Source organism: Oncorhynchus mykiss, chromosome 25 (genome assembly GCF_057628025.1).
Source record: "Oncorhynchus mykiss isolate SJ-2025 chromosome 25, ASM5762802v1, whole genome shotgun sequence".
Lineage (NCBI taxonomy): Eukaryota > Metazoa > Chordata > Actinopteri > Salmoniformes > Salmonidae > Oncorhynchus > Oncorhynchus mykiss.
This window is the reverse complement of record NC_143046.1, coordinates 124,100-137,656: the sequence shown is the minus strand read 5'-3', so window position 1 is coordinate 137,656 and position 13,557 is coordinate 124,100. Positions and strand designations below refer to the sequence as shown.

Sequence of the window (13,557 nt, the reverse complement as noted above, 5' to 3'; positions counted from 1 at the left end):
CCTTGACATGGCTCCTCTCCCTCTGAAGGAGTTCTGGGAGGTGAGTCCTCTCCGGTCAATGACAGCCATCCGTTGTAGTTCTGACGACGTGTCATCACAAATAGACTGGCCTCTACACGCACACATGAAGGATTAAGAAATGTGTGTGTGTGCGTGCGTGCGTGTGTGTACACCTGAGAGACATCCTATTAAACATCCTGTGTACCAGTCAAAAGTTTGGACACACCTACTCTTTCAAGGGTTTTTCTTTATTTTTACAATTTTCTACATTGTAGAATAATAGTGAAGACATAACAACTAAGAAAAAACACATATGGAATCATGTAGTAACCAAAAGAAGTGTTAAACAAATCAAATATATTTCAGATTTTAGGTTCTTCAAAGTAGCCACCTTTTGCCTTGATGACAGCTTGCACACTCATAGGAAGGCCACCAAAATGTTCAAAGACTCCAGTCACCCGTCATAATTCTCTGTGCTACGACACGGCAAGCCATATCAGAGCACAGGTCCACGTCTAAAAGGCTCCTCCACCCCCAAGCCATCAGACTGCCAAACAGCTTCTACCCCCAAGCCATCAGACTGCCAAACAGCTTCCACACCCAAGCCATCAGACTGCCAAACAGCTTCCACACCCAAGCCATCAGACTGCCAAACAGCTTCTACCCCCAAGCCATCAGACTGCCAAACAGCTTCTATCGCCAAGCCACCAGACTGCCAAACAGCTTCTACCCCCAAGCCATCAGACTGCCAAACAGCTTCCACACCCAAGCCATCAGACTGCCAAACAGCTTCTGCCCCCAAGCCATCAGACTGCCAAACAGCTTCTACCGCCAAGCCATCAAACTGCCAAACAGCTTCCACCCCCAAGCCATTAGACTGCAGAACAGCTTCCACTCCCAAGCCATGAGACTGCTGAACAGCTTCTACCCCCAAGCCATTATACTGCTAAACAGCTTCTAACCCCCAAGCCATCAGACTGCTGAACAGCTTCCACCCCCAAGCCATCAGACTGCCGAACAGCTTCCACCCCCAAGCCATAAGACTTCTGAACAGCTTCTAACACCAGCCATTAGAATGCAGAACAGCTTCCACCCCCAAGCCATCAGACTGTCGAACAGCTTCCACCCTCAAGCTATCAGACTGCCAAACAGCTTCTACCCCCAAGCCATCAGACTGCCAAACAGCTTCCACACCCAATCCATCAGACTGCCAAACAGGTTCTACCCTCAAGCCATCAGACTGCTGAACAGCTTCCACCCTCAAGCCATCAGACTGCTGAACAGCTTCCACCCTCAAGCCATCAGACTGCTGAACAGCTTCCACCCCCAAGCCATCAGACTGCTGAACAGCTTCCACCCCCAAGCCAGCAGACTCCTGAACAACTTCCACCCCCAAGCCATCAGACTGCTGAACAGCTTCTAGCCCCAAGCCATTAGACTGCTGAACAGCTTCTACCCCCAAGCCATCAGACTGCTGAACAGCTTCCACCCCCAAGCCATCAGACTGCCGAACAGCTTCCACCCCCAAGCCATTAGACTGCCGAACAGCTTCTACCCCCAAGCCATCAGACTGCTGAACAGCTTCCACCCCCAAGCCATTAGACTGCCGAACAGCTTCCACCCCCAAGCCATCAGACTGCCGAACAGCTTCCACCCTCAAGCCATCAGACTGCCGAACAGCTTCCACCCCCAAGCCATCCGATTGCTGAACAATTAATCAAATGTTCACTGGGAATATGTACATTGAACCTGACAGACATTAAACACCTGACAGACATCCTGCTAGTAGCTATGTTAAACACCTGACAGACATCCTGTTAGTAGCTATGTTAAACACCTGACAGACATCCTGCTAGTAGCTATGTTAAACACCTGACCTGACAGACATCCTGCTAGTAGCTATGTTAAACACCTGACAGACATGCTGTTAGTAGCTATGTTAAACCCCTGACAGACATCCTGCTAGTAGCTATGTTAAACACCTGACCTGACAGACATCCTGCTAGTAGCTATGTTAAATTCCTGACCTGACAGACATCCTGCTAGTAGCTATGTTAAACACCTGACAGACATCCTGCTAGTAGCTATGTTAAACACCTGACCTGACAGACATCCTGCTAGTAGCTATGTTAAATTCCTTACCTGACAGATATCCTGCTAGTAGCTATGTTAAACACCTGACAGATATCCTGCTAGTAGCTATGTTAAACACCTGACCTGACAGATATCCTGCTAGTAGCTATGTTAAACACCTGACAGACATCCTGCTAGTAGCTATGTTAAACACCTGACCTGACAGATATCCTGCTAGTAGCTATGTTAAATTCCTTACCTGACAGATATCCTGCTAGTAGCTATGTTAAACACCTGACAGATATCCTGTTAGTAGCTATGTTAAACACCTGACCTGACAGATATCCTGCTAGTAGCTATGTTAAACACCTGACAGACATCCTGCTAGTAGCTATGTTAAACACCTGACCTGACAGATATCCTGCTAGTAGCTATGTTAAACACCTGACTTGACAGACATCCTGCTAGTAGCTATGTTAAACACCTGACCTGACAGACATCCTGCTAGTAGCTATGCTAAACACCTGACCTGACAGACATCCTGTTAGTAACTATGTTAAACACCTGACCTGACAGATATCCTGCTAGTAGCTATGTTAAACACCTGACAGACATCATGCTAGTAGCTATGTTAAACACCTGACCTGACAGACATCCTGTTAGTAGCTATGTTAAACACCTGACCTGACAGACATCCTGTTAGTAGCTATGGTAAACACCCAGTTACCCTGCCTCTCAGAGGCTGATGCTGTATATAGATATGGAACACAGGTCACTTTAATATTGGAACACTGGCAAGCCAGCGGTGGAAAATAGGATGGTGTGCTGCTTGAAAATAAATGTGTGTGTGTGTGTGTGTGTGTGTGTGTGTGTGTGTGTGTGTGTGTGTGTGTGTGTGTGTGTGTGTGTGTGTGTGTGTGCGTGCGTGCGTGCGTACCGACTCAGGTGACTCAGGTTGCTGTCTGCTCTCTCGCATTCCTCGTCCAGCCATGTCTTCACTGACAGCCTCTGAGACGCCAGCTCAGTACCCTCACCCAACACCTGCCCCGTCATCTAGACACACAGTGTGAAGGTCAGCCAGGACATGGATTGTCCAGAAACATAACCAAACGTAACCAACAAGCTGCCATCACCATGGAGACAACCTTGGCCACCATAGCAACCGCCTGGTCACAGAAACAAAGAAAGGGATGAGTAACGAAGGAGAGAGAGGGAGGAGAAAGATGGGGGGGGGGAAGGAGAGAAGAGGAAAGAAAATGAGAGGGAGAGAGGAAAGAGAGAGCGTGAGGGACAGAAAGGGAGATGGAGAGAGAGGGAGAGAGGAGAGAAGGAGAGGAGAGAAGGAGAGAGGAGAGAAGGAGAGACAGAGGTAAAGAGGAAAGGACTAGTGGGATGAAGAGAGGAGAAGTGTGAAGTGAGGAACCCTAGACAAATACCTTCACATTTGGTCTTTTTCAGGCTTCACCTTCCTGTTGTCCTCCGTCCCTGTAGAATGCTAGACACTAGATTGTCCCGTCCCAGCCAGTCAACCAGCCACACAACCTCAAAACCAACTCACTGTGTACTAACATTGAGTAGTAAACCACAGACTAAATCATCTGTCTCTCTCCATAGCTGTGTGAATGTGTCTGTGTGTTGAAAAAGTCTGTCAGTTTAGATGTGTGTATATGCTATAGAGGTCTGCCTATATGTCAGTCTGCCCCTGAATGCAACAGGTTATTTCTGTGAAATCCAAACACAGACAGATGGAGGGGCGAGGGGAGAGATGAGAGGGAGGAGGGGAGAGATGGAAGGATGGAGAAACGGAGAGATGGAGAGAGTGGGAAGAGCTGAGAGGAAATGAGAGGGTAATCATATGCCACTCCAAACCGAAACACACCACACGCCTCCCTTCATCTCAGTTCAACTAAGACAAATGCTTTCTCTCTCTCTCCATCCCTCCCTCTCCCTCCATCCATCCGTCTCTCTCCATCGCTCCATCTCCTTTGAGTGGTGGTCTTCCAATGTTCTGTCTGTGTGTTCAACCCCCTCCCAGCTCCTGTCCTATTGTACCATGAGCTCATCATTATTCAGGAAGCTTGTTTGAAGTGTGTGAAGTGCGGAGAACGTTTGGTAATGTGTATGTGTGTGTGGACTAAGTGCAGAAATTCCATTCAGTGTGTTCTGTTTCATGTTCAGATCTGCTAATTAATACATGGTTGTAATTGAGATACAGGTAGCTGATAAATACATGGTTATATTAGAGATACAGGTAGCTGATAAATACATGGTTATATTAGAGATACAGGTAGCTGATTAATACATGGTTATATTAGAGATACAGGTAGCTGATTAATACATGGTTATATTAGAGATACAGGTAGCTGATTAATACATGGTTATATTAGAGATACAGGTAGCTGATTAATACATGGTTATATTAGAGATACAGGTAGCTGATTAATACATGGTTATATTAGAGATACAGGTAGCTGATAAATACATGGTTATATTAGAGATACAGGTAGCTGATTAATACATGGTTATATTAGAGATACAGGTAGCTGATTAATACATGGTTATATTAGAGATACAGGTAGCTGATTAATACATGGTTATATTAGAGATACAGGTAGCTGATAAATACATGGTTATATTAGAGATACAGGTAGCTGATAAATACATGGTTATATTAGAGATACAGGTAGCTGATTAATACATGGTTATATTAGAGATACAGGTAGCTGATAAATACATGGTTATATTAGAGATACAGGTAGCTGATAAACATCAGCATGAGCTTTGGTTGCGAATGGAATGAACTTTGAACTCTTATTTCAAGACAGAAGTGATACCTCCTAGCCATTGAGTTAGCGGCCGCAGCTGCAAACGCAGGTTAGGAAGGAACAGACAGAGTATCCCATCTACCACACAACGACGTTACTACAACTTATCCAAGTGACCATCAGAGACATTCTTCAAAGGACAAAGGACTCGGTTTGGCAACACGGCCTTCCATCTACCACCAACCTACTGAAGCGCAGCTCAGAGTAAATATTTATTGCATTTTCCTTTTCCAAATGGGCGGTAATTTAGAATGCATAAGATACTGTATTTACGATAGCACAGCTTCTTCCCTTTGTTCCCCAGTCTCCCGCTCTTTCACTCAAACCCCGCCCCTTTTCCTTTGTGTAACAAGCTGTCATATCTGTTCCGCCCGCTAGTGACGTTTTCCTATGACGTAAAGAATTATCCAGGTATAATTAATTCTTTGTATATGTAATTATGTGTGATTAGTTAGGTATTTAGTAAATAAATAATTAAACCCAATTTTGTATTGCTGATTCAACTTGTTAGCCAGGATTCTTGCAGATAACCAAGAATTTACAACTTTCAGATTATGAGACTGAAGTAAAATGAGGATTAATGTTGACTGCTATTGATGTAAAATATTATTAGTTCTTTATAGTTTATTCGGAAGATAACAGCTCTATGAATATTATTTTGTGGTGCCCGACTCTCTAGTTAATTACATTTACATGATTAGCTCAATCAGGTGATATTAATTACGGAGAAATTATTTTATAGAATAGCATGTCATAGCAATTAATCCGGCATAGCCAAAGACACGACATTATATATGTAGTATATATGATATAGTAGTAGGTATATATGAATATAGTAGTAGTTATATATGTAGTATATATGATATAGTGGTAGGTATATATGGATATAGTAGTAGTTACATATTGTGGCAGACCAGGGGGTTTGGTCAAGACGTTTACACAGATCAGACAAGGACAGAGTAGGAGTAGCTCAGTTTCAAGGGTGTTTATTTAAATAATAAATAAAAAAGAAAAGGATAGGTCCCCCCATGAGACCCTCTCCGGGATACCGTCTTCGTGTCTTGCTCTATCCACAAAAACTGAACTCCCTCCTCATACCTCTGCAGCCGTCCCCAACTATACGGGAGTCCTTTCTTCCCCCACTCTCCCTGTGTGCTGCCCTTCTGGCAGCTTTATGGGCCTTGCACAGCTGGTGAGCAATCTTCCCTTGATTACTCACCAACTCCCAATCAGTCCCAATTAGTCCTGGCCGGTGAGCCCGTCGAGACCTGGCACATCCTCCCGACCTTGGCTGTTGTTAGGAATATTATGAATAAATTACTAAACAATATCCTCATTTTAAATAGAACTGTAAACTAAGTAAACTTATACTCTGTTTTATTATATTTGATTAACAATATGAGTTCATAATAAGGGATTATGTGGCATGAACAGGGAGTAATTAAATATAACGATTACCATTCCAAACTAGTCTGGAGAGGAGTGGGTTAAGTAAGCAGATAGGGTTGTTAACCTATGGTTGAACCGACGAAACTGAGCTCTGGGGTGTTTTAGATAAGGCAGTGAGTGCATTCCTAGGTTTTCTGTTAATTAGAACTGTCAGCTAAGTGGTGATCGATAATGGTGAGGGATCAAGAGTTAATTCAGTTATGTTGTATGACCTGTGAGTGTGTTAGTGAGTTGGAATGAACTTTTAAACTCACTTAATTCTAGGTCGGGAGGAGGGGATTCATTCTAGAAGCAATGAAATGACATCATGTTATTGTATATAAACTGTTGCTCGTGGTAACGTGGCAGCGCGCTCCAAGAATAAATTCTGTTACCTATTATTGATAAGACTGGTCTCCGTCTATTTTATGCAAACAAGAATCTTACAAATTCTCATAAAATAGATTAAGGGAATTCAATTAATGAAAACATATTGGAATAATTCAATTACAGTAACAGCTGTGGATGATGATATCATTCAGATAGGTCGCTGGGTACTGCTGGTGGGGTTGAAGTACTCTGTTCATCAGTTGCTGGAATGTGGGCGGGACTCCGTGGGGACCGAACGAAAACGCCGTCTTCTCCTGGGAGGAGGCTGCCAATGGTACCTGCCTTTGGTCTTTGGTCAGGTCAAGGGTGCTGATGTACCGGGCCTTTCCCAATCGGTCGATGAACTCGTCCACCCTCGGCATGGGGTAGGCGTGGAATAAGCTTATGTCGTTCACACCCCGGAAATCATTACAGAAGCGGAGGCTACCGAGGACTCTTCAATGACCCCCATCCTCAGCATAGCCTCCACTTCTTGTTTCACGGCCTTCCTTTGGGCCAATGGTATCTGATATGGCCTCTTTCGTACTATTTCCCCGGGCCGGGTACGGATGTGGTGTTCAATGAGGGTTGTGCGGCCTGGCGTGTTCCGATCAATCCCTGAGCTCTTGCTTCTGGGCCGGGTCAAGGTCCTCATTGCTCGGGACCACCACTGGTACCGTTGGCGTCCTGGGTCCCGGCCATAACACGGCCAAGGCTGTCCTCTCGTGCCAGTTCTTCAGCAGTTTCACGTGGTAAATCTGTTAGGGTTTCCATCTCCTCGGTTTCTGTACACGGTAATTGACAGGTCCCAACTTCTCGATCATCTCATATGGCCCGTGCCATGTTGCCAGGAACTTACTTTTGGCCGTGGGGATTAAGACCGACAACCAGTCTCCCACCTGGAATTCTCAGGGCTGGGCTCCCCGATTGTAGACCTGGGCTTGGTGAGTTGGGCCTTCCCCTTATGTTCCCTCACGACTGGCCATATGGCTGTCATCCGCTCCCTCATCGTCTCCATGTGCTCTACCACGCTGCGTAATGGGGTAGGTAGGGCTTCCCACACCTCCTTAGCGACGGCCAGTAGGCTGTGTGGCCTCCTCCCGCAGAGGATTTCAACAGGGGAAAACCCAGTGGAGGACTGGGGTACTTCTCGGATTGAGAACATTAGGTGGGGTAGTAAGCTGGTCCCAGTTGTTCCCGTCCTGCCTGATAACCTTCCACAGCATTTGTTTGAGCATTTTATTGAAGTGCTCGATGAGCCCATCCATCTGCGGGTGAATGACATCACAGGGTTGTGATGGAGCTCATATAATTAAAGATGGACTTTATGATAACTCTGACTTGTGTGTGGTTTGCTCTCATGATTTGGTAAATACAGGAAATTTCCATGACATTTGGCAACGAGGAGGGGATGTGAATCTTCACTCGGTGACCGTTCCTGACGATCTAGGTAAATAAATCGTGCACGAGGGATCCCCTAAACTTGGGATCTTAGGGAAACCACACTTCGGGAACGAATCAGATGGACCAACCTTTGCTCTGAGAGGAAGCGAGCCGAGTGGATACCACATCTCGAACTGAGTTTTTTTTAAAGAAAAAGGTGAGCGAACCACACACAGATTTGAAGTCGAGTTTTTTTATCATGCCTGTTACGTATACTCTGAGCGTGAATTCCTTTGTAAGGAAGGCACCTTGGCGGTGTAAGCAGGGCTGAGTCAGGGGAGAGTAATCTGAGGGTTTGTGGACTCAAAAGATACTCTGCCACTGTCCGGTTGCGAGTGACCAAGAGCCGTCCTGACACTGAATTGATCACAGTGGGGATTTGATGCGGTCTGTCGGGGTGAGGGGCCAAGAGGACTGTGTATTCTAGGTGAAAACACGGCATTTGGTGAAGCCCTATTGGAAGAAGGACCTCATTCTGTGCGTCTGTGTGATTGTCTAAGTGACCTTCAGAGGTGGTGAATTCCAATTATTTTAAATGTGCTAGCCAGGTATGCCCTGGGTTACTCTGTGTGAGTATTTTGTTATGGGATCACTAGGTAATAGTTGTCGGACCGTTCTGTGTGAGCGGGGTAGGGTTAACTCTGTGTGAGTACCTTTCAAATATGTTCTGATGTTCTGTGTGGACGTCTGACCAGTTCTGTGTGAACTTCTGACCAATCCTGTGTGGGTGATCCTTAAAGTTCTGTGTGAGTACCTAAGATTTCTTAAGTTTTACATGGATTCTGTGAATTATTTGAAATTATGATAAATTGTATGTGTGTATAATCAATTACTAGAGATTTGATAAAGTAATGCTGAGAATAATTAGATACAATTTAAACCACCCATTCGTAGACGTACGTAGGTTTTGAGTTGGTATCTTAAATGGATAATTTGATAAAGATGAGGTTTTAAGCACTATTAAAATAGTCTACAAAATCTGGGAAATTGAGCTCTAGAAACTGATTAGAGTGTGTCCACTTTTGGTTATTTTACCCTAACGATGTAACTATAAAACGCATATTGGATTATCTCCATCTGGGTGAAACATTTGAAATTAAACTGCCCTTAAGGTCTGAACATGTTATATTTTTTCTTCCCAAATATGAGAGAAGTTGCGGGATTTATTGAATAAACTGAATAAAGTTAGAGAGAATTAAGAGGGAATCTCGACGTAATTTATAATGTCGTACAAAGCCTAAGGTTTTCCATCAAACTAATTATCATTGCGTGATTAATGTGATGTAGTAAAGTAATTGAAATACGTTGCATAAGTAAACATAATCTACTTTTATTAAAAGGCGCAATATCTGTTTCCTAGTCATTATCTGTCGATTTTATTCTTTGATTGCTAATCTATTCATTTGGCATTTGAGAATCAAAGCTGGAGTAACGCTTGTACATTTAGATTTGGGCTATTTTTTCATCTGGGAATTGCCGATAGTGACGTGTTTTGATTTTACTTGTAAATTGGGTTTATTTGCGGAGAATCTCAGTTTTTCGCATGGTATTGGTGGTTCAGTGGTAGAATTCTCGCCTGCCACGCGGGAGGCCGGGGTTCCGTTCCCAGTTAATGTGCTAACTGAATTCTGAGTTTTTGATTGTAAATAATCTATTTGTATGTTTTGCCTGGAAAGTTATGGTCGCTAGTGTTTGTATAAGAGATCAATTGAACGTTTTCAAAAGATTGTTTAGGTTAAATTGATAGACTAATTCAACTTAAAATAATAACGAAGCGAATTTTGATGCAAGACGATGTCTGTTCACTAAATTATCTGCTGGAATAATGTATTGAGAATTGAGTCGTATTTAAATTACTGTATCAATAGAGAAGACAGTTACCTAAGTTAAAGAAATTCTGAATAATAGCGGGGAGAGGATGGCGATAGGAAGTGATTACCGAAAGGATTTTCATTCTTATAGATTGACTGACGCATGTTATAATTTTGGCGCTGCGTGTGTTATTTTTAAAGAAATAGGATACATTTCATAAGTGTGAAGAGCAAAGAGAAGAGGAAGTTATAAAGTTGGGCTTTTAATCTTACATAGAGGTAAGGAAAAACGTTGAAATGAGAGGGGTTATATATTTTTGCCCAATGGGAAAAAAGAAAGTATGGAAGAGAGTTAGTTGCTATGTTGGCTACTAATTGTCAGGGTAAGTTGCTGGATGCAGGTAGATTGTTGTAGAATAACGTACATTTGCGTTATTAGTTTGAATATACAATAACCTTACTCTAATTGTTTTGACCGTTGTTCAGGTACACTCTTTTTCTGTACTTCTAGCAGTATAATTTTGATTGCCAGATGTTGATTGGGTTTTATTTGGCTGTAAGAAAGAGAGATCTGAAAGTTGTGAGTGAGTAAGACATTGTGAGAATGGATTCTGATGATTATTGATTCTTGGTTTGATTGTTTAAGTAACACCAGTTCATTTGAGCAGGAAAGTTCATGTAATCTAACATTATAGTATGTTTCCATTATGTGGAACAATGTCAGGTCATTAAAGGTGATTGCTGGATTGAGTAGTATGAGAGCCTGTTGGCAGAAGACTGAATGGGTATGAATGTTGAAAAGCAAGCTTGGGCCAAACTAGTAAACTAATATGTTAAGTGGGGGAGTATCATAGATTTTAATTATAGTGTTGTTACCGCAATAGTCAAAACAATTTCATATGTTTTGGGAAATTAGCTAGGTTGAATTTGGTTATTTGAGTTCCTTTATTATTTGTTTTTTAAAAGAAAGGTTGGAATCAAGTATGATGCCTTAGCACTTAAAATCAGATACCACCAGGAGTTTTTTCCACCAGTAGTTGTTTTGTGAGGAACACGCAGACTGTGTTTTATTTTATTGAGATGTAAACATGAGTCTCTGAGCAATTTTGTCATCTGAACCATTATAGTGGTGAGTTCTTGTGTAGTTTGTTATTTGCATGAATTTATCACTGTATCATCTGCATACATTGGAATTTCAGACCCTGTACAGACTAAAGGAAGATCATTAATGGATGTGCTGAACAGTATTGACCTTTGGGGAATGAAAGCTTTGTGGATATGAGTGGGAAAAAATAATACGTTTGTTTTGATTTTTACGCTGATGAGACAGCGCCGACTTTTGAAAGATTTTAGATTTGTTAAAAAAAATCAGGATCGTTTTTACTAAATTTATATCAACAGGTTGACATTATTAGATTGCTGATTAAAGGTTTGTTTTAGGAGTTGATTTAACTTAATTAAACATTGTATCATACATGAACAAACTTTATTTGACTCTTTGCAAACTTGAATCCATTTATCCGGAGGCATTCATTGTAGCTGGGGATTTTAACAAGGCTAATCTGAAAACAAGACTCCCTAAATTTTATCAGCATATCGATTGCGCAACTAGGGCTGGAGAAACCTTGGATCATTGCTATTCTAACTTCCGCGACGCATATAAGGCCCTGCCCCACCCTCCTTTCGGAAAAGCTGACCACGACTCCATTTTGTTGATCTCTGCTACAGACAGAAACTAAAACAAGAAGCTCCCGCGCTGAGGTCTGTTCAACGCTGGTCCGACCAATCTGATTCCACACTCCAAGATTGCTTCCATCACGTGGACTGGGATATGTTTCGTATTGCATCAGACAACAACATTGACGAATACGCTGATTCGGTGAGCGAGTTCATTAGAACGTGCGTTGAAGATGTCGTTCCCATAGCAACGATTAAAACATTCCCAAACCAGAAACCGTGGATTGATGGCAGCATTCGCGTGAAACTGAAAGCCCGAACCACTGCTTTTAATCAGGGCAAGGTGACCGGAAACATGAACGAATACGAATTCCCTCCGCAAGGCAATCAAACAAGCTAAGCGTCAGTATAGAGACAAAGTAGAATCTCAATTCAATGGCTCAGACACAAGAGGTATGTGGCAGGGTCTACAGTCAATCACGGATTACAAAAAGAAAATCAGCCCCGTCACGGACCAGGATGTCTTGCTCCCAGGCAGACTAAATCACTTTTTTGCCCGCTTTGAGGACAATACAGTGCCACTGACACGGCCCGCAACTAAAACATGCGGACTCTGCTTCACTGCAGCCGACGTGTCAACCCTCGCAACGCTGCAGGCCCAGACGGCATCCCCAGCCGCGCCCTCAGAGCATGCGCAGACCAGCTGGCTGGTGTGTTTACGGACATATTCAATCAATCCCTATCCCAGTCTGTTTTTCCCACATGCTTCAAGAGGGCCACCATTGTTCCTGTTCCCAAGAAAGCTAAGGTAACTGAGCTAAATGACTACCGCCCCGTAGCACTCACTTCCGTCATCATGAAGTGCTTTGAGAGACTAGTCAAGGACCATATCACCTCCACCCTACCTGACAACCTAGACCCACTCCAATTTGCTTACCGCCCAAATAGGTCCACATACGATGCAATCTCAACCACACTGCACACTGCCCTAACCCATCTGGACAAGAGGAATACCTATGTGAGAATGCTGTTCATCGACTACAGCTCGGCATTTAACACCATAGTGCCCTCCAAGCTCGTCATCAAGCTCGAGACCCTGGGTCTCGACCCCGCCCTGTGCAACTGGGTACTGGACTTCCTGACGGGCCGCCCCCAGGTGGTGAGGGTAGGCAACAACATTTTCACCCCGCTGATCCTCAACACTGGGGCCCCACAAGGGTGCGTTCTGAGCCGTCTCCTGTACTTCCTGTTCACCCACGACTGCATGGCCATGCACGCCTCCAACTCAATCATCAAGTTTGCGGACGACACAACAGTGGTAGGCTTGATTACCAACAACGACGAGATGGCCTACAGGGAGGAGGTGAGGGCCCTCGGAGTGTGGTGTCAGGAAAATAACCTCACACTCAACGTCAACAAAACTAAGGAGATGATTGTGGACTTCAGGAAACAGCAGAGGGAACACCCCCCTATCCACATTGATGGAACAGTAGTGGAGAGGGTAGTAAGTTTTAAGTTCCTCGGCGTATACATCACAGACAAACTGAATTGGTCTACCCACACAGACAGCATCGTGAAGAAGGCGCAGCAGCGCCTCTTCAACCTCATGAGGCTTAAGAAATTCGGCTTGTCACCAAAAGCACTCACAAACTTCTACAGATGCACAATCGAGAGCATCCTGTCGGGCTGTATCACCGCCTGGTACGGCAACTGCTCCGCCCACAACCGTAAGGCTCTCCAGAGGGTAGTGAGGTCTGCACAACGCATCACCGGGGGCAAACTACTTGTCCTCCAGGATACCTACACCACCCGATGTCACAGGAAGGCCATAAAGATCATCAAGGACAACAACCACCCGAGCCACTGCCTGTTCACCCCGCTATCATCCAGAAGGCGAGGTCAGTACAGGTACATCAAAGCTGGGACCGAGA

General features: G+C 44.0%; 1 protein-coding gene across 1 annotated transcript in view; it reads right to left on the bottom strand.

The window, feature by feature from the left end:
• LOC110504350 (cyclic nucleotide-gated cation channel-like) overlaps positions 1 to 3,126 on the bottom strand; it is a 28,402-nt gene extending 25,276 nt beyond the window's left edge. Inside the window, exons 1-2 of the mRNA XM_036970113.2 lie at positions 3,011 to 3,126; positions 2 to 112 (exon numbers count right to left, since the gene is read on the bottom strand). Of these exons, the coding sequence (XP_036826008.1) occupies positions 2 to 112; positions 3,011 to 3,126 (227 nt within the window). The remainder of the gene's footprint in view (position 1; positions 113 to 3,010) is intronic.
• Positions 3,127 to 13,557: the final 10,431 nt, after the last annotated feature.